Source organism: Amphiura filiformis, chromosome 6 (genome assembly GCF_039555335.1).
Source record: "Amphiura filiformis chromosome 6, Afil_fr2py, whole genome shotgun sequence".
NCBI lineage: Eukaryota > Metazoa > Echinodermata > Ophiuroidea > Amphilepidida > Amphiuridae > Amphiura > Amphiura filiformis.
The window spans coordinates 28057308-28080171 of record NC_092633.1 but is presented as its reverse complement, the minus strand read 5'-3'; the positions used below and the strand labels follow the sequence as shown (position 1 = coordinate 28080171).

Genomic DNA, 22864 nt, shown 5'->3' with positions numbered 1-22864 from the left:
TCTTTGTTTTACCTCATTTGTTTGGCTCGAAACTTAAAGGGGACAATGTGATTAGTGAAAACTAACATTTAAATATGAATCTAATAAGCTTTATGCAAATCAAACATTGTTGCTTTAACTTCACCCACATGCAGACTTTAACAGCCCTTTTTTGAAATCAAGTCTGAATTAATAATTAATTCATCATAAATGTGACTTGTTTTCTGGTATTTTCAATGACAAAGCCAGCTCAAGCAGTACTTGTGTCCTTCAGTTTGCTCGTTCGTTCGTACATTCGCACTTGCACTGGAAGGTAACCCTTTAGCGTTTGTGCAGGGTCTCCCTAAAATGTCTTGTGCATTTGGAATTTACACACATTACCGGTACCTAGTGAATTAAATCCAAACATTTATGGATTAATTGAAAAATTAACATAACATCATGTTTAGTTCTGTATTACTTATTGACTGTGTAAAAGGTTTTTTCCAAAATATTATACAATTACGAAAATATGGCTTTAAGGGCAGAGTAATGGAAGAGAACATGCCCCTTTTCCAACTTCATTATTTCCAAAGTTTAAGTCCAAAGTATATAAAACTTTTTGGAATGGAAACAAGTTGGGGAAGCATTATGGTAAGATCAGATTTATACACTTTATATGTTTAGTTTTTGACGTTCACAACATTTATTTTGAAAATGACCACATGCGTTTTGAGTTGGGCGTAATGCGTTTCATGTTTTCATGAGATGAAAATTGCATGTTTTTTCGTTTAATCTATATGAATATCTTTCACATATTATACCTAACATATATAAAAGTAACATTTTCTGGCTGCAAATGAACCAAGGAACCAAGGAATATGCAAAATTGCTTCTCAAAGCAAATTAAATTACCTGGAATATGATTGTATGGTGTTATAGTACCATGCAGTTTAAAGTGAATTGTAAAAATGTGAAAAAAGAAATAGACCTCTTGCATCATATGACCCCTGGGTGTCACTTTTATTAAATTTGCTCCTCCTGATCCTCCTCCACCCTGCACATTATGCTAATTAGATGCAAATTATTCAAATGTTAATAACTTGTGGTCGCATGTCACAAGTTCGTACCCTAAAAAGGTGGAGGTGTTACATTTTTCTAAATGGGGCAGAACGAAAAATGTTATACTGCAACAACCCCTTGTCCTATTGAGCTAGTTGAGGTCTCATTTTAAAGCTGAAGGATGGGGTAAAATTTGTGGAAAATGTCAATGAAACAGAAGTTTAAACACAAAAATGGCAACAGTTTACATTTGAAATTGCGGGGGTGGAGGAGCACGTGGATCAGGAGCAGGTGGATCAGGAGGAGGTTGAGTGTGCTGAGTGAATGGGAATGTTATTTTTGTCACACCCAGACATGTTTTGCAATGAATATCTTTTAAACAGTACATAATATGGGGTTGTTTTAAATATTTAATTGTGAGTAACACATCAGAGTATTGTTCTGAAACATTAAAACATTTTCAGTATCACTACTTGTAAAGTGGTATGCTAATTCTTTATGTATTCTATTGTTTTCTAATATCGAATTTGAAGAAACAGCATTTTGCCATAGCACGCTTATTAGTCACCCTACTATGCTAAAAGTATACATTTTCTGGGGTGAAATTTGCTGACAACTTCAAAATTTGCATTCAAAATTGTGTAGGTTGAAGTGTTAACAAGTTGTCCTTAAAAATTCAAAAAAATAATTTATTAATTTTACGTACTTTTTACGCACCCTGTATACAAGGCGCCTTTTATTGAAAGAGTCATTTATTGACTTCAAGATGTTCACAATCATGTTTGGAACATATTCTGATACAAAATATTCCAAAAACTCTATTTCAATGATGTGCAATGTAAATTGCTCTGATAATAGTCGAAAACGAGAAAAATGCATTTAAAGTTTCAAATTTACATTGAATCCTGTACATTAATTAGGCGGAAACTGTCAAAAAAAAAAAAAACGGAACATAATTTATCTTCAAAAGTCATGTTGATTAATAAAAGAGGTCAAAACCTCCAAAATATCCAAAAATCATTTTTTGGTAAGTTTTTGGCCTGTAACGCAAAATGGACCACCTTATGACATGCGACCTTGTAACAACTTTGTGAAGGTTTACTGTATTGGTCTCATCACAAGCTTTAATTTGACACCAAATTTAACTACATAGGCTGCATATTTACTGAGAAAATTAAAAAGATGAACCCTAAAAGGTTGTGCGCATGTAACATCTCCACCTATTTACTGGCCCTACTCAAAACACATGGTACATGCAAAATTACAATTTTAACTTTTCAGCAAATTTAATTCAGAAATAGATCAGTTGAGAAACAATGAAAAGGTCAACTAAAAAGCCTGCATGCTGGAAGCCACAAAAAAACTGAATATGACAAAATGTATTTTAGAAATCATTAACATGTATTAAATGTACACATTTTTAAAAGTGTTTATTACACTAGAGTACCTGCGGCTGTGAGGGCACTGTAGCTGTACGTGAGAGCACCACCAGCATCAGATAGTGATGCTGTTTGACCCCCCACTGACCCCATATGACCTCTGACCCTAAATGACCTTGGCTTGATCCCTTTGACCTTTGATGACCTCAGTTTTATTTGATACATCCGTTTGAAATTTAGAAATCATTTTCAGCTATGAATGCTGGGAAGACATTGCAGTCCTCACAGGGAGTGGTGAAATCTTCCTGTTCCTGTCATATTGAGAATTCGTTATACCATGTTTAAGCCCTCGTAGCAAGGACTCCACCCACCAAGTCTGTGCCCGATCGGACAAAGTTTGAAATTTAATCCCCTCCGTAATGACCTTTGACCTCGGTTGACCTCAATGGTATTTTGCGCATATATTCCCCTCGTAGCAAGGATTCCACCCACCAACTTTGAGCCCCATCGGACAAAGTTTGAAATTTAACCCCTCCATAATGACCTTTGACCTCGGTTGACCTCAATTTCATTTCGGGCATATATTCCCCTCGTAGCAAGGATTGCACCCACCAAGTTTGACCCCGATCGGACAAAGTTTGAAATTTGACCCCTCCGTAATGACCTTTGACCTCGGTTGACCTCAACTTTATTTCTGGCATATATTCCCCTCGTATCAAAGATTCCACCCACCAAGTTTGAGCCCGATCGAACAAAGTTTGAAATTTGACCCCTCCGTAATGACCTTTGACCTTGGTTGACCTCAATTTTATTTCGGGCATATATTCCCCTCGTATCAAGGATTCCACCCACCAAGTTTGAGCCCGATCGGACAAAGTTTGAAATTTGACCCCTCCGTAATGACCTTTGACCTCAGTTGACCTCAATTTTATTTCAGGCATATATTCGCCTCGTATCAAGGATTCCACCTACTAAGTTTGGGCCCGATCGGACAAAGTTTGAAATTTTGACCTTTGACCTTGACCTCCGATGACCTTTAAAACTACACGGTTAACATGCTTTTTCCGATACCTATCTATATCCGAAATATCGAACGATGCGTCGGCCTTGGCGCGTAAACGCATAGCCGGACAGACGGACAGACAGAGCTCACAATTTTATTAGTACTAGTGCACCTGCGGCTGCATGAGAGCCCAGATGCTGTGAGAGCACTGGCATGATAGCGATACTGTTTGACCCCAGATGACCTTTGAACTTGGATGACCTTGGTGCAATTTTTTCATGCTCCCTCAGTCATACTGAAGGATTCCACCTATCAAGTGTAAGCCCAATAGGGCAAAGTTAAATGTAGCCCCTACATGACCTTTGACCTCAATTTTGTTTTGCGCATATATTCCCCTCGTATCAAGGATTGCACCCAAGTTTGAACCCAATAGGACAAAGTTTGAAATCCATGACCTTTGACCTTTGACCTCGGATGACCTCCATATAATGTTTTTCATGCTCCCCTCATACGAAGGTTGCGACCCACCAAGTTTGAGCCCTCCGTAATGACCTTTGACCTCGATTTTATTTCGGTCATATATTCTTCTTGTATCAAGGATTCCACCCACCAAGTTTGAGCCCGATCGGACAAAGTGTGAAATGTTGACCTTTGACCTTGACCTCCGATGACCTTCAAAACCACATGGCCAACATGCTTTTCCCAATACCTATCTATATCCGAAATTTCAGCGCGATGCGTCGAAGCGCTGCAAAACGCATAGCCGGACAGACAGATAGACAGATAGATAGACAGACAGATAGAGACCGCTATACTATGGTGTGGTAACCGCTCTAGTTTACTTTCATGTACCTATACTGCCAAAGCCCCATGGTTCAGCTATGGTGCGGTAACCATACTTTAAAGCCCCATGGTTCAGCTATGGTGCGGTAACCGTGCTTTTAAAAACTTGTTGCAACTTGGTTGTGCAATATACTGCAAGCCCAATACTGCAGTCAGAGCTTTTTATATACTGCAAGCCCATTGCAACTTGGTTGTGCAATATACTGCAAGTTATATACTGCAAGCCCAATACTGCTGCAAGCCCAATACTGTAGCTTTGCAGCAATGCATTCTGGGTAGACATTACAGTGCATTTCAATTTGGGCAAACAGCCAAAAGCTGAATGAAACTTGTCCAGAGTTGCCCATTACACATCTTTGTATCCACTTGCTGCTGTTTTTGCTATCCAGTTGGGGTATTTTCCCCTAGATGACCTTTGACCTCGAGGGGTCCTTCAAAACCACCGGTCAACATGCTTTTCCCATCACCTATCCATATCCGAAATTTTGGCTCGATGCGTCAAGCACGGCGCGAAACGCATAGCCGGACAGACAGACAGACAGACAGATAGACAGAGACCGCTTATTATTTTAGTAGTACTAGTGCACCTGCAGCTGTGAGAGCCCTGATGCTGTGAGAGCACTGGCTGACCTCAATTTTGTTTGCGCATATATATTCCTCTCGTATCGAGGATGCCACCAACCAAGTTTGAGCCCGATAGGACAAAGTTTGAAATCCATGACCTTTGACCTTTGACCTCGGATGACCTCCATATAATGTTTTTCATGCTCCCCTCATACAAAGGATTCCACCTACCAAGTTTGAGCCCGATCGGACAAAGTTTGAAATTTGACCCCTCCGTAATGACCTTTGACCTCGGTTGACCTCGATTTTATTTCGCCTATATTCCCCTCATATCAAGGGTCCCACCCAACAAATTTGGGCCCGATCGGACAAAGTTTGAAAATTTGACCTTTGACCTTGACCTCCGATGACCTTCAAAACCACACGGTCAACATGCTTTTCCCGGCACCTACCCATGTCCCAAATATCGGATCGATGCGTCGCAGCACGGCGGAACGCATAGCCGGACAGACAGAGACCGCTTATTATTTTATTAGTACTAGTGCACCTGCTGCTGTGAGAGCCCTGATGCTGTGAGAGCACTGGTTGACCTCAATTTTGTTTTGCGCATATATTCCCCTCGTATCAAGGATTCCACGCACCAACTTTGAGCTCGATAGGACAAAGTTTGAAATCCATGACCTTTGACCTTTAACCTCGGATGACCTCCATATAATGTTTTTCATGCTCCCCTCATACGAAGGATCCGACCCACCAAGTTTGAGCCCGATCGGACAAAGTTTGAAATTTGACCCCTCCGTAATGACCTTTGACCTCGATTTTATTTCGGGCATATATTCCCCTCGTATCAAGGATCCCACCCACCAAGTTTGGGCCCGATCGGACAAAGTTTGAAATTTTGACCTTTGACCTTGACCTCCGATGACCTTCAAAACCACATGGTCAACATGCTTTTCCCAATACCTATCCATATCCGAAATTTCGGCTCGATGCGTCGTAGCGCGGCGAAGCGCATAGCCGGACAGACAGACAGACAGAGACCGCTTATTATTTTAGTAGTACTAGTGCACCTGCAGCTGTGAGAGCCCTGATGCTGTGAGAGCACTGGCCCACCTCAATTTTGTTTTGCGCTTATATTCCCCTCGTATGGAGGATGCCACCCACCAAGTTTGAGCCCGATAGGACAAAGTTTGAAATCCATGACCTTTGACCTTTGACCTCGGATGACCTCCATATAATGGTTTTCATGCTCCCCTCATACAAAGGATTACACCTACCAAGTTTGAGCCCGATTGGACAAAGTTTGAAATTTGACCCCTCCGTAATGACCTTTGACCTCAGTTGACCTCGATTTTATTTCGCCCCTATATTCCCCTCGTATTGACCTTTGACCTTGACCTCCGATGACCTTCAAAACCACACGGTCAACATGCTTTTCCCGGCACCTACCCATGTCCCAAATATCGGATCGATGCGTCGTAGCACGCAGCGGAACGCATAGCCGGACAGACAGAGACCGCTTATTATTTTATTAGTATAGTTCAAAAGCACACGGTCAACATGCTTTTCCCGGCACCTACCCATGTCCCAAATATCGGATCGATGCGTCGCAGCACGGCGGAACGCATAGCCGGACAGACAGAGACCGCTTATTATTTTATTAGTATAGATAGATAGATAGATAGATTATCAGTTCAGAATATTTCAGATTATAAATTTGATGTCTGTTCTGATAATATTATATACATGTAAGTTTGATGCCTACATTATACAGTAGAACTGTAATTTTAGAGGCATACCGCATTTGTGATTTGTCTTGATTTTTTTTATATTTCAATGTTTATAATTTTTATTCATTTCAGCAAACAAATTAACAAATTAAGAAAATCAGCAACAAATTACAAAAAGGCAGCAAAAATTAGAAATACAAAGTTATGCAGTCACACTACCCAAACATTCTAAGATACATGATAAAATTATCAAATCAGTCCTAAAAATAATAATTATACATACATGTATAGCCCAATACACATTACATATCCTAAACAAGACAAGAAAAAACAGAAAATTAAATGTCTTGATTTTTAATGGGGCAACATAACATTGTTAAAAATCAAAGTGTTTCCTGCTACATAATCGGTTGTCTGTGATTTTCAAACCTTTTTGAATATAATTACACTTGTATTTCCACTTCTTTTATTATCCTGTTGGAATGACTTGTATACAACACATGGGAAGGTGATTTACATCTAACAATGTCATTCAGGCAGGATATTAAATGAAGAAACTGAAAAAAAACCCACAGAAATACTGGTAATGTATGTATTTACCATGGTCACACAAACATGTAAATATAGCTCCTTGGTTGCCTCACGTTGAACTCTTGAAGAGATCCTTCTGTGCTGAGAAGGTGTACAAAAGTAGGCCCTTCATAGTAGTGTTTTGACTGCTGCTGTAGATCACAGTAGATGCATCATATTTAGGTAAAAGGACTTATCACTGGACCAGCAAGTCTGCAAAAGACAACATAAAGAGAATAAATTAGTACTGTATTATGGTATTAGTACTTCTTGCCAAGCAAACTGCTGTGTAACACCACTGAACAATGAATAATAATATAAATAAACTAATTTAATTATTTAAACAAACACCAACTTGTTGCCGTCACGATCGGCTGCGGTGTGAGTGGTGTCATGCTTCAGTGAATCCGACTCAATTTTGAATGCAATGATCTCTACTCTCTAGCCTCAAATGTGAACCTAATCGGTGAGCAAATTTGTGACTTGACTTCTACATGTAGAGCAAGTTCAGAATGGCAAATTTCAGAAGAAATCATCATTTAATTAAATTAATTGAATAATGATTTTTTTTTAAGTACACAGAAATATCACATTGATCATGACTATAAAACCGGGAGCCTGTAAAAAGGAAGTAAAGCTCATGCATGTTCTTTGTCAGGGTTCTTTGTGTAGTGTGATACTGATACTTCAATGTAAATGACAAATTATAATACTTGTTTTTTAAGCTGCCTGCAAAAGTATTAAAGTAGCTGCATCCATAGACCATAGCAAACAATTAGCATGATTGGTGAATGAATCTGTGACAGTCAGGCGGTGGTGATCATATATTATTTAAAATAAAGTATAACGAGCTTTGGGCGAGTTTTACAAATTACAATACCGGTACTTATTTATTCTCTTGGTCGGTATGACGTCACTCACGATCATACATTATGTTTTTGTTTTTTTGTTTTTTTTATACAATAAATACCCGTACCTCTTGTCTTGGTGAAACAATTGAAAAAGTTCTGTTTTCTTATCAGAGGAATAAACTTACAAAAGCAAATTGGTAAATTTGTGAATATTCTCAGTCATCCAGGTAGATAAACATAATAAAATGAATATTAAATCTGTTCATCTGGACTTACTATTTTTGATAGCAAATTGGTGTTTTCTAGAGAAAATTGGCTGGAGACTTTCATTTCTGGAAACTGGTAAAGCTCTATTTTAAATCAGATAACAACTTTATGGAGCTCAACTAGGAGCTCAATTTATAATGTCCAGCATTGAAAAAAAACCATGATATTTTCAAGAAACGAGGAGCTTGATAGATAGTTTTCAGGAGACTCTCCGAGGAGTTCCAGAGCTACATACAGAGCTCCTTACAAATGGAAGGTCTGCTGGAACTGAAAGGCCCTACAAACCTATAGCGATTTCGCGAGGGGATCCCTTTTGACAGGTCTACATGTGTGAGAAATTATGGGTATTGTGTGCACTGGATGGAACGGAGAACAACCTTGACCGAGTGATCAGTTTTCCAGGGAGAATCATCATAGTATCATAAGTATGATACCATACAATGATGATTAGGCCCTTCACACTAAATTCTTAGTTTACTGTTAACCGCCCGCATCCAAAATTGAAAATTGCAAAATATTTAATTATTTTATTTTTATTTTGGATTTTCTCCTTTAAATAACTTTTAATGACTTTTACTTGCTGGCCACACGTTTTGAACTCGCCACCCAAAAATGGTGGTGTTGTTACGCTTTTCCAAATCGAGACTCGTTCAAATTGTTATATCTCTGCTTAAACAAAAGGTATTGAAGTGTGTTTGGTGTCATTTTGTAGCTATATAAGTGCCCTAACAGACCTCCAAAGGAGAATTGTTTATCAGCTAAGATAGTGGAGTTAGAGTTGTTTGAGTTCAGAATGACCGAGGTGGTGGATGAGGCGGTGGCGGATGAGGCGGTGGCGGTATGTGCAAAGTCTATGGGAAATAAAGATTTTGTGTGTGTGCGTTGAATCAACTGATAATATCTTTGCATCCATATGGGCTACAGACATGGTTAAGAGCTCTTTTGAAAGATTATTAATTCTGCTAATTGTTTTTAATCATTTTTAACTCTTTATGATTGGTTTAGTCTATAAAATGCAAACTTTTATGTACAAAACTACCCGTTTTCATATTAAACACTGTAGTAAGCAATGCGGATGTCTTCAAAATCTAAAAGTTGCTGTAAATTTTTAATTACTTATCCTATCACAGTCAAAGTTTACATTTTCTGAGAGGAAATTTGATGAGGAATCTAAATATGGACTTATTTTTTTTGTATGGGTTAGGGGTAAAATGTTTCAGTTCAAAATATGTTGAATTGTAAAAAATTTGAACATATTTTGGGACACCCTGTATTCCGAGATTACCAAACAGCTGTGATTTTTTTTCTTCCAGAGTCAGTAGGCTCCCCCTAACCTCTAACCAAATCAATGTTGTTTACTTTCAGTTTATAACTGCAAGTTAGTAATAAGCAATGCATTAAATGACCCATTTTTTATTTGAATTTTTTTTATTCCACCCTGTATAACTTCAAGGTGACCCTGTACAGTGAGTTGAAATGTGTATATTTAAATTGCTTTTGCCTTCAGCTTTCCAAAAATGTATACTTTTGCTAGTTTAGGGTTGATAGTTGTGGAGATATTCTAATTTGAAACTTGATTGGTGTAAAAATTCATAATATTTGTGATGTAACGCTAAGGGTGGCGAGTTCAAAACACGTGGCCTGCTACTTTCTAACATGAATCATATCAACAATAAGGCGCTTCGCACTTGATTATTAGTTTCCTGTTTAAGATTTTGAAAAAGGGATGAGGTGACTTTTAATTATTAATTATCTTTTATTTTTGCCTAGCTGGGGGGGTTTACACCCCCCCAGCTAGGGTCTGTTTTCAAGTGAGTTTCTTCCGCTGGCAACAGATGAACTCTATATGCACTCTGTGCATGTGGGCATGTACCATAAATGGAAACTTGATAATGCTAAATGCTAACCCATAAGGGCCCATAAAATTTGACTGGTTCACCTCTGGTTACCCAGCTGGAGGGTTTACACCCCCAGCTCGGCATTCTAATCTATCCGATGCTTCTTTCACCCCCAACTAGGTATTCTAATGCTATCCGATTCGAAGCTTCTTTACCTAGCTGGTTGGTTTTCAACCCCGAGCTAGGTACTGTTTTTCTATCCGATTCTTCTTCTTTCTTTCTTTCTTACCTAGCTGGGGGTTTACACCCCCAGCTAGGTACTGTAATGCTATCCGATCTTTCCTCTTCTTTCTGGCAATAACTTCAAAATGCTTCTCCTCCTACAGGTTACACCCTACAATTCGTAACTTGCACATATGCATTGGTTATATCCAGCGCCCATAGGGTCTAAACGGAATTGGGGCAAATGGTCATTAAGGGTGCATTTCCTGTATTTAACCAAATACTTCTAAAATGCTTCTTCTGCCACATATTATATAGTACAATGATGTAATTTGCATTTATGCATCGGCTATACCCCACGCCTAGAACTTGCATACAGAATTGGGGTCAAAGGTCATTAAAGGGGCAAAATCTTACAATTGCATTATCTGGACATCTGTAAGGGGTATGAGGCTCCAACTCGGTGACAACAAATCTCATGTCCAGGGGAACAATTTGAACAGGTCATGTCCAAGGTCATGCAGAGGTCAAATTTTAGAAATGAATTTCCTGGACATCTGTAAGGGGTAAGGGCTCAGACTTGGTGACAACAAACTTAATAATCAGGGGGACATTTTGGAACACTTTGCAGGAGTCAGGTCAAAGGTTATCTGGGGTCAAATTTTATAATTTCATTTTCTGGATATCTGTAAGGGTTATGGGGCCCAAACTCTGTGACAACATATCTCAAGATCAGGGAACATTTTGCAGGGGTCAGGTCAAAGGTCATGCAGAGGTCAAATCTTATAAATTTATTTTCTGGACATCTGTAAGGGGTGCAGGGCTCAAACTTGGTGACAACAAACTTGATGACCAGGGGAACATATTTGGAACATTTTGCAGGGGTCAGATCAAAGGTCATCTGGGGTCAAATATCAAAATTGCATTTTCTGGACATCTGTAAGAAATACGGGACTCAAACTCGGTGACAACAAACCTCATGACCTGGGGAAAATTTTTGGAACATTTTGCAGGGGTCAGATACCTCCACAACACCAACATGCCCCAGCTAGGTTTGTGGTCTATGACCACCATTTGCCACTAGTCTTTATTTAGTTTGAACAATTACAAGCAACTATTGACTTGTTTTGACTAGAGCGGGCATTTAATTATTTCACAACAATATTTGATTTTATAAATTTAAAGTGAAGGTGGAGTTGTACTCTTTTTTCATTCATCATTATAGCTGATATTATTAAAGTCAGAAAATGACAAGTAGAAGTAGTTGAAAGTTATTTTAAAGGAGAAAATAGAAATAAAAATAAAATAATTAATTATTTTAAGATTTTCAATTTTGGACGCGGGCGGTAAACAGGAAACTAAAAGTATAAACAAATAAATAAAAAAAAGTATAACTGCACCTGAGAGGGTGGAGAAGGAGGCGGAAGCGGAGGTGTAAAAGTAACCATTCATGTATGCACAATAATTAAATAAAATGCCGACTCCCGTCAAACTGGTTTGATAGTTGGTTGTGGTATAAAGAAAATAATAGATGATTAATAATTAAAAGTCACCTCGTCCTATTTTTTAAATCTTGAACAGTAAACTCGAATCAATTGTGAAGGGCCTTAATGATTGAAAGGCATCGATCATGATTCATGAAGTGTTAAATTGAATGAAGTTGACAAAATTTGTAAAATTTAAAGAAGTTGATATTTAAAGGAGTATTTTGTGATCCTAGCATCCTCTTTTTATGACATTTTCAGTACATATCCACGAAAAAAGCATATTCCCAAAATTTCAGTTGATTCTGATTTTGCGTAACTTGCGAGTTATGCATGATTATGTGTACTGCTCCATAGACAATACGTTGTAATTTCGTTCTGGTGCACCAGAACGAAATTCAAATTTCGGGATATCTTTGCTAAACGAATTAATCTGCAAGAAATATTTTGTACGTAAACATTATGTAGCCAGGCTATTCCAAAAATCTCAACAAGTTTTTTTGAGAAAAGTGGGGGGATGAGTCTGTCACGAAATGCCCTTTTAATTCAGCATCGAAGTGGTTACGTAATTCTCTTGGTTACCGGATCACGCTACTTTAGTATGCCTTCGAGTGCCATATACTTTATGTGGTGATCATTTCGATCGTGGTTCATTACTCTAGCGCGTGATCATGGTGATCCCGTTGACATAGTAACATTACGTAACTTCGATACTGAATTGTTCGATAAAAGGGATAAGATCTTTACTGTTTGGATTCACTTGCATAATTATGAATTAGATCATAAAAATATCGGAACTTACATTGTACGTCGTCGTCATGGTCGTTGGTTCTCATCGGCAGAGTGACGCGAGTCAGTCATTCATGTCATTCAGTAAGCTTACGACGCCCTTTGCTTTGGTTGTTGAAACACGGAACTTGCGATAATACCGCATTCTTTTTCTTCCCTTTTGACAATCAATAGTACTACACCGTCCGTGATCATGATACGATTTAATTTTACCTGTTGACTTCGACTTGAGGTATAATTATTTATAAATTGATATGATATTTTTTTTTTTTTTTTTTTAAAAATACGAAAATCGTCTCGTCGTTTTCATGCAGCTCGTAGGAATAATAATTGTCACCGGATATGGTGATGAGGGCGCTATCACTCTCATTTGGCAGAATTCTTCGATTTGAGAGTACTCTCAAATGAGCTATTTTATGGATTTGAGAGCTCTCATATTGGACAATTCTTCGATCTGTGAGTACTCTCAAATGAGGGTTTTCCTGGATTTGAGAGACTCTCAAACTGGACATTTCATCGATTTGAGTGCTCTCAAAGCAACTCTCAGATCGAGGAAATCCTTTGCTCACATAACTCAAATTAGTGATAAACGCTCTTTAAACTAGAGCGGTTCTCGGGTTGCGCGGTTTTCGGCATACGCGGTTGGTGTGTAAGGTTGTTGGGTGATGGTATGGTAGTGGTTGTGTTTAGATGTAAGTTTCTTTTCAGAACCCTGTATGGGCGAAGCCTGGATGGTGGATGGGGAGTGTGGGGTGATTAAAGAAGGAAATAATATGGAAATGTAATAGGCTGCACAGCTGTGTAATGTTTATGTTTTACAAGATGCCCAGAGCACGGGTTGGGATATGGGATATCCCCTTGTGGTGTCGAGTTCACAACAGGTGTTGGTATTGCTTTACCAAAACAACCCGAGCCGTGTGTTGGAAGTTTTTGTATGTATAGACAGTTTCCTAGCAATGTTGACTGTACCCACCAAGTTTCATGCCCATACGACAGAGTTTAGTCATTTGACCTCAGATGACCCCTAAGTGACCTTGGATTACCCCCAAAATGACCTTCCAAACATTTGACTCTTAATGTTGACTGTACTCACCAAATTTCATGCTGTTATGTCAGTTTTTAGTAATTTGACATCAGATGCCCCCTGGGTGACCTCGGATGACACCGAAATGACCTTCCAATAATTTGACTCTAAATGTTGACTATACCCACCAAGTTTCGTGCCCATATAACAGTTTTAGTAATTTGACCTCAGATGCCAATGCCCCTGGGTGACCTCGGATGACCCCGAAATGACCTTCCAAAAATGTTACTCTTAAGTGTTGACTATACCCACCAAGTTTCGTGCCCATATGACAGTTTTTAGTCATTTGACCTCAGATGAACCCTGGGTGACCTTGGATGACCCCGCAATCTATTCAGCTCTGTAAGAACATCAACTACAAATACAACTGACCAAGTTTAGGCGATACACCATGTTGTTAAAACCCCTGTAGACCCTATAAGGAACAAACCAAAAGATCGATGACGTCCTATAAACGTAACTAGTTTCATTTCTCAGTCGACCCCCTCCCTCCCTGCCAGAAACGTAATAATGAAATGTTGAAAATTTTGACATAATAATAATAATGACACATTCTTCAGACCGATGGTTTTGTACAAACGTAATCGAGTATTTTTACCCCTCACCCCTAAACGAAACTCGTTTATAGGACGTCATTGATCTTTTGGTTTGTTCCCTAATACTCGGCATCATCGCACATGTTGACTTCCAAACTTCATCACAACATAAACTTCGAAAATGATCCATTCATACTGTCCCATTTATTGATACCTTCTGTTTGTATCAATTGCCAGTGAGCAAAATACACGTGCTCTGTTCACTATACACAGCAAGGTATATGTAGCTATGTGCACGATATTACAACCTCTACCTTGCTGCATTTGATTTGCAGTTCTGACATCTGGCCTGCGCCGGTTTAACAACCAGGTCAAACCTTTGGAGCGGGGCTAGACAGGGATGACAGAATGCTGTGTCGTCATTAATTAAATAAATTTATTACTTTTGGTAAACAAGGGTTGTCTGAGAAGAAAAAATGTGGAAAGGTGAAAAGCAAAATGAAAAAAAAAGAGAAGAAAAACAAAAGGGGAAAATGGGGAGAAAAAGGAGGGAAATTATGATTTCCTTTCTCCATGCTAAAAATTAAATGATGAGAGTAAAGTTTTCATTTTTTGTTGGAAAGGGTGTGCCCGAGTGATTGCGTATTAAAACAAATGTTAACAAACAAAAACAAAATTCCCTAAATTGTTATGCCAAAATAAAAAATTTAAACTTGTAAATTTTTGGCTCTATGTAAAGTTTGTAAGGATTTTTGTTTCTCAAAAAAGAAAAAAAAATCTGGTGTCATAATGAGTCAAAAGATGTATGTTTTATACAGTAAATGAAGTAAAAATTATGATGCGCAGTGATTATGCCACGTTATTAAATTTCTAATCTTAATATTTCGTCTTTTTGTCAAAATTCAAAAGTATGTGATAGCTGATTTATTGCTCAACCACACCAAGTATTTAGTTTTGTTTAGTTGTGGCGTTAAAATACCCAAACAATTAAGTTTCTGACGATACAGTTCTTTCAGGGACACCCTGTATATAGCATGTTTGTACTACAGTATCGATTTTATTGAAGGTCACTGGTAAACAAACACTTGATAGTCTGTGCCTCGGGCCAGACTGTATGTAACTATCACGATGTTTGTTTGGATCGCCCGACACAAATTGGCTGTGTAGGAGACTAGGTCTGTGCAAACAAATTAACGACTTTATAGCGAACGCGAGTGTTTCCAAAAAGCAGCACAAACGCAAACAAAAAAAAATACACCCATTGCCCGCTATTTACCGCACGAAATGAACGACTCTAATCATGTACCGCACGAAATGAACGACTCTAATCAGCTGCGGCAATTCCCCAATGGTGGATAGGCCTATACTATACACGTATTCTTATTCGTGCATTTGACGGACTTGGGTGTTTTTGTTTTTGTTAAATATCTCCTCTCCTGAACACATATTATTATAGAAAATCTATCTACTTCTTCATTCGATTACATACTATATACCCGGCAACTTTCAATCTACACAGTGGCTAAATAAACCCTTAAACGTGCGAACAAATATTGCAAAACAAAATTAAAGTATGGCTCTCCGCCTATGGCTCCGCCCATACAAAAATGGTAAAATAACCCCTCTACACTTGAAAAAGTTGTGCTCATTTGACTGCATCTCTAGCGTGTGTAGCAATGATAAATAGCAAAGCCGTTGTTCAGACTGAAACGTCTTGAAAACGTATTTCAGGTTTCCAGTGGTATAAAAATCTCAACTTTTTTTGAGAAAAGTGAGGGGATGATGCCGTGGATCACGTATAACATACTGCAGTTACTGTCCGTTTTCCTATACACAATACACAGTGCTCTTTCCCATTGACGCGTGACCTTTACAAATAGCCCTACGTTAACAGTATGGGGATATGACTAGTTAACGTCGCTGTGTGAAAATAACCGGCCAATATTAAAAGTACTCTTCTAAAGTTCTAGAAAATATAGTTTTTTAACATGTCCTAAATTTTTAGCTAATTTAGATGTTTGGAAATATTCGTACTTTGGTGTTTTAGTTAATGTTATAGGTAATAGTACATTGCCTAGTTAACGTCGCTGTGTGAAAAATAACCGGCCAATATTAAAAGTACTCTTCTAAAATTCTAGACAATATAGTTTTGTAACATGTCCTAAATTTTTAGCTAATTTAGGTGTTTGGAGAGGGTCGTACTTTTGTGTTTTAGGAAGGACATGTAAACGACAGATAACACCAAAAATATGAAGAAATTATTTCCAAACCGTGTTAAGTCAAAAATCATTATGTTGCTCATTTTCAAGAATGCTGGTTTACAAAAAGCACGCCATTGTCTGATTTCGTGAACAAAGCCACACATAACATTGTTTCCTTTCGTTTCCTTTATAATCGGTTACCCAACTGAAGCTATGAATACCAGCTTTATTGCGATATCGCACATGAAAACAGTCACTTGTGCACAACCAGAGAAGATCCGATTTAATCAGTTGAGCTGTTTCAATGAGTGTTATCTTGGTTTAATAGCTTTTAATGGGGTTAAGTCCTGCAAAGGTCGAGATGAATTCTACTGTAGACATGACTGCATCATGAAAACATGCATCGATGAAAGAAACCTGTTTCGGTATACGCAGTGGCATTGCTTTTCCGGGGTGTGGGGTGGAGGGGGAAGCCGACTGTCAGGAGGGCAATTGGATGAAAATGGTAAAAATAGGCCAAATATACCTATATCATGACCGTTAGCATCCCACAAGAAAGGCACAGTAAGTAGAAAGTAAGGAGATATTGTCATCTTGGGGAAGGGAATGTAAGCTTTAATATATTTTAATATTTTAAAATATTTTAATATATTCAATATATTTTAATATATTATTTTAATTTTAATGTATTATTTTAATATATTTTAATATATTAATAAATTAATATGTTTTAATATATTTCAATATATTACATTAAAAATATTATGGAGCTAATGCTGTTTATCTTTCGGAAGATGCAATATATAATTCTTGAATCCGATGAAAGAACGAAAACTGCATGATGATTATCTTTTACAGATACGTCAAGAATTGATTTCCGTAGTTTTATAAAAGTAATGGCGAAGAAAATGCAGGCGGTAGACTTTGAGGTAGAGATCAAAGAGGCGTATCGAGTCTTGGACAAAGACGGTAACGGGTTTGTTTCGTAAGTTGATGTTTATAGTTCTATGAATCATTTCATTTGCAGTTTACCCAGCAAACACACTACTTATTGTTTTGCAAAAATATTTTGACAACACTTATTAACATTATATTTGTTATATAAGAATGTTTTCAGCAAGATTTCAACAATCTTTTTGAAATCTAAGCAACCACTTTGAAGATATGTTTTCCAAATCAGTCAGAGAATGTGATCTGTATAATTGTCATTTGGTATAATCTTTTATGTGAAATTTTGTCTTCCATAAGTTATATTCTGTCATGAGTGTAATCTAAATATATATAATAAATATAATAATTGTTCTCAATTTTATCAAGTTGGCAAAATAGACCATCCAGTGTTTTATTGTCATTATTGTTTTAAGGGAGGTGTAATGAGCGAACCGTGGTTTGGATTCCAGAGGGAGGGTGTCTGTAAGAGGCATCAGAAAATGGAATAACTGAGATCGCGCGCCAAATAAACTTACTGCAGAAATTTTCCAAGTCTTTAAAAAAAATAGGCATAGGTGGGAATCGAACCCGGCACCTTTCGGTTCTGAATCAACGGATAGTATCACTAAGCCAACTTCCTATCTGCACTAAAACCTGTGATATTAATTCTTGATAATGCTTAACGGAAAAAAATCAATACTATTGTACGATGTCATTCAAAATGAAATAGAAATCCCACAACTAAAGTAGCAATCGATAAATCTGCTCACTCAATCATCACATAATCAATCGAAAAATAAATAAATAAATAAATAAATAAATAAATATGTCCGTTCTCTCGAGCCCTCTCTCGAACTAACTAACTAACTAACTAACTAACTAAATCAATCAATCAATCAATAAATAAATGTGTCCGTTCTCTCGAGCCCCAAAACGTCATTAAATAAATTAAATAAATAAATGAATAAATAAATAAATAAATAAATAAATAAATAATACAAAAAGAAATTATAAATTAGTTTTTCTAGGCCCTAATGTTGGAAAAATAAAGCAGCATAAGAAAAGTGACAGACGCACGGTTTCGAACAAGCGACGCCAAGAACAGCAACTTAGAAACCACAACGCCTTAGACCGCTAGGCCATAGAATCACACAGTTTCTTCGAAGTCAAAGAAATGTATTAACCTTTAACGTTACGCAATATTGGCACGTGACACGAGCACATGTCTGCGGGTAAAGATACTGCATGATAGAAAGGCGCATAAATAATCTAAGGGTCTATCCCTGAAGTTAATGGTCATTGACATGTAACCAATTCTTTGTATACCAGTGTATATACCAGCTACAGTCAACATTATAAAAAGAACTATATTGTTAGGCGTAGACGCAATCATCAATGCGGAAGTATAAAACCATAGTCGCCACTCGTGCACTTGTTTGAGTCCACGGGTATTCCGAAAACAGCCTTCAACCCTGAAATCAGAGGTCGGTTTTGAGTTGTTACATGCAAATACAAACTAAATATATCATGAAAAAACCCACCAAGAGGACTACGAGACTTATTCAGAGCCAATCTACATTCTGCTATTTACAAAAGCCGACGATCAAAGTGAAATTATAAAAGGAGCAAGACCAGATATCAACGTTAAATCACGGTAAGCCTAAAATCGCATCGAAAACGCAAAAATGCAGTCACAAAATTTATAATATTACTAAATCACCAAAACGAATTGTACCGTAGGTATGCAGAAAAGAGTTGTATTAGCAATAACAAAGTATGTGCAAAAAGATTTATATTTGACATGTCGCTTTTTTGAAATATCACCAAAAATATCAAATTTTGGAAAAACGCCCCAAAATTTAAAACAAACACGAACATTCCAAAATAAATATATATTAACACTCGGCGGCCAAGTCACTACCTGTCGCTGTGATTTGGGGTAACTCGTTGCTTCCCTTCTCCAGATACCTGTACTTCAAGATCGCTCATACCCCACGCCTTAAATGACCCCTGATGTCATGTAACGATGCTGTTTTCAATCAGGCGCGGATAAACGGGGCCGGTGGTCCCCCCATCTAAAAAGTGCATAAAGAAGTTACCCGTTCCGTTTCTACTTGGGACACCCGCGTGTTTAAAGTAATAATTTGTCAAACTTGCCCACGAATAGCTTCAATTGGGCCGTCATTTCATAAATATTCTGCTTTTTCAAACTAAAATGGTAATAGTGTCAAATTGATCCACCAAATGGCTTCAATTAGGTCTTCATTTCACAACAGTCTCTCACTTCACAGGCACACTCCCCTCATACAATGTACATTCCCGCTTCCCTCACAGTGTCAACACCCTGTATTATAAATATTTTTCCATACAGCTTAATTCTCCGTTGAAATCAATATTCTATTATTGACACAGATAAAGAAAGTTTACATAACTGAATGGGCTAAACGTGTTCCTTTATACCTATAAAGTATAATTGTCATTCTCAAAATTAAATATATCACAATTTTTACTTTGGATTTCAAAATCTTTACTTATAAAATGCAGTAAAAGATATCCACAGCAAGCTGCAAGGCCCCGCTAATTAGTGTATTGCTTTTCGAGATAGTGTAAAAGAAACAAAACCCTGGTTTTACCTGAAAACAAACGATTTTTCTTGTAATAGAAACATCATATGGGGTACTAGAGCATGCACAAACCGTAATAATGTGTAGAATATAGAAACTCTTTGGTATCTCATATGATAGTCATGGTATGCTTAGCCTGAGTCGCTTGGCCTATCTCGAACAAAATCGCCATGCGTAGCTGTTGAAAAACGAGAGGGGCCCCTCAGACTGCGCTAGTAGATCCGCCATTGTTTTTAATGATATTTTCCTAGTGAGTGAAACCACGATTATTGCTTCTATCTTACAGAGTGAAAGAATTCCGGTACATCATGTCGCATGCTGTTGACAATCTACTGGAGGGTGAACTACAAGAAATGATTGAAGATTTAGATCGCGATGGTGACGGACAAATTGACTATGAAGGTAGGCTACGAATACATGGCATGAGCAGTTCTGTGTAACTTGTAAGAACGACGCGGAGCGCGAAAAAAGTTAAGTGTGAAGGAAGTACGTGGAGCGAATTTAGTCCAGGAGCAAGATCACACTGGGGCCCTAAATAAGGAGTTCGCCCCCCCCCCCTCCCCCACTACATACAAGGTTTGAAACCATAGGTAGTTATAGACCCTCTAGATCACTGCTAGGTAGGTGTGAACTACAAGAAATGATTGAAGATTTAGATCGCGATGGTGACGAACAAATTGACTATGAAGGTAAATACATGGCATGAGCCGTTCTGTGTAACTTGTAAGAACGACGCGGAGCGCGCAAAAACTTAAGTGTGAAGAAAGTAAGTGTAAATGAGACAACAATTTTGCATATATAACTTAAGATTGTGCTAACATTTTGATCGTTAGTTAAAAGAAAATTTGAGTCACCAGCCCTTAATAATTCTATACCCCTATTTTAGGTGTAAAAATTATGTCGACGCGGAGGTGGTCACGTGCGTATTTATAAATACGTATTCATGAATATAGGCAAAACATACTGTTTAATGTTATAGAAAAGGTAGCCTATAAACTCAAAACTGATGTATGGATAATAATCATATTCACACATCCTGTATAACTAACCGCCTTATACTTATGGTAAGATTGTTCAAAATTGACCCTGAAGTGGCCAAAAATGACATATAACAAACACAAATCTCGCACACCAAATTTTTGGAATATCCTGCCACTGTATGTTTCAAAGCGGGTCTTTTAAATAACTGTACATATACGTGTACACATTAAACGGATGGTAGGGTATTGTATAATGTACAGGATACCCGGAATTAATTGTTCCAATAAATTTACGGCAAGACATTTAAAGATACGCTACACAGGAGCCGTGCTTTATTTAAGAAATAAAGGGTAATGCATGATCCTTTACACGAAAATAATGTGTCCGAGGCAGTAAATACATAAATAATGGGTGAGGCGCAGCCGATCCCATTATTTAAACGTTTTTACTGCCGAGGACACATTATTTGCGTGTAAAGGATAATGCTGCACCCTTTATTTCTATTCTATTACCACAAAATAGTGTGATTTAAAGAGAAAATATCAAATTTTTGCCCAAATATTTCAAGTTGTTTACCTCAAGGTGGAGCGCATACGCGTAGCCAAAGCGTATGCACATTCCAATAACACAACCTAACATTCCATTCTCCCCTATAAGCAGGTATGCACATACAATAACACACCCCTGACATTCTATTCAGTATCGAAGTTACGTAATGTTGCTATGTCAACGGGATCACGCTCTTGAGTAATGAACCACGATCGAAACGATCACCACACAAAGTATATGGCACTCGAAGGCATACCAAAATAGCGTGATCCGGTAACCAAGAGAATTACGTAACCACTTTGATGCTGAATTCTCCCCTACATAAGCAGGTGTGCTAGTATGCTGTGCGCTCTGCTGTGCGATGTGATGATAGAAGAACATTCGCTACTTGCACGGTTCCGCCATTATGCACTATGTGCGGGGAGAGCCTCGAACTGGCAGCATACATGAATGGGAATTGAACTAGTCATAACGTTCTGTGTAAGGTTACATAATTCTTCCTTTCATGTATGCTGCCAGTTCGAGGCTCTCCCCGCACATAGTGCATAATGGCGGAATCAGCAAGTAGCGAATAAAGTTCGTTGCCCTTGACACTTTATCGCTAATTAATGGTCTGTCACGTGACGCGTTTCAACAAATCACAGTGCGCGATTTTGAATAATGGGTCGTGGAGGTAATAGAATCCTTAATATAGTATTGTGAAAAATAATGAAGAGGGTGTAGTGGCAGGCGTACCAGTTTCTAAAACTGCGCCAAATTGGCTACATCTCAGCAACGGCATTACTCCGTCTTGAAAAGTATGTGAGGGTGTGTAGGGGGGCATTTGGCGCAAATTGTCAAAAAGTAGCTGAAGTGTTTAGCTCAAATCTTTCTTTCTTTCTTTATCCTTGCAGATTTTGCACACATTGCAAGATACGGGAAAGCGTTTGCTCTACAAAAGCTTCAGGCAAATCAGGCGGATACATGACGACTTGTGCGCCTTTTTCTTTTTGAAAAAGCTGTTCCATTTGTTTTTTCAAGAGGATTGGTATTTATTGTATACTGCGCCAATAAAGTATCCTTACACTTGGAAAAATAATCAAAATTTCAAAACTGAACAATATTGGGATAAATTAGTTTTTTTAATAGATGCACTATTTAATCCTGCACATTATGACACCACATTGAATCCAATGTGACCTCTAGAAATAAAGTTACAAGCAATTGAATAGACGAGGGTCCAGTTTTAAAAGTGACAAACTGGCCTATACAAGGCGCAAAAAGATTCCAACAAGCGAAACAAAGAGACAACACAGTTTCTTCAATGAAGCGTTATTTAAAGCAGTTTTTATTTCAGTTTTTACTTCTCTATATTTTTCATTTTATTTTATTTGTCAGTTCTTTTGTTTCAGTTTTCTTT

At 37.8% G+C, this 22864-nt stretch overlaps 1 protein-coding gene across 1 annotated transcript in view; it reads left to right on the top strand.

The window, feature by feature from the left end:
- LOC140154236 (neo-calmodulin-like) overlaps positions 1 to 22500 on the top strand; it is a 43610-nt gene extending 21110 nt beyond the window's left edge. The window contains exons 4-6 of the mRNA XM_072176830.1: positions 17240 to 17366; positions 20222 to 20337; positions 22359 to 22500. Of these exons, the coding sequence (XP_072032931.1) occupies positions 17240 to 17366; positions 20222 to 20337; positions 22359 to 22432 (317 nt within the window). The 3' untranslated portion in view covers positions 22433 to 22500. The remainder of the gene's footprint in view (positions 1 to 17239; positions 17367 to 20221; positions 20338 to 22358) is intronic.
- The last annotated feature ends 364 nt before the right edge of the window (positions 22501 to 22864 follow it).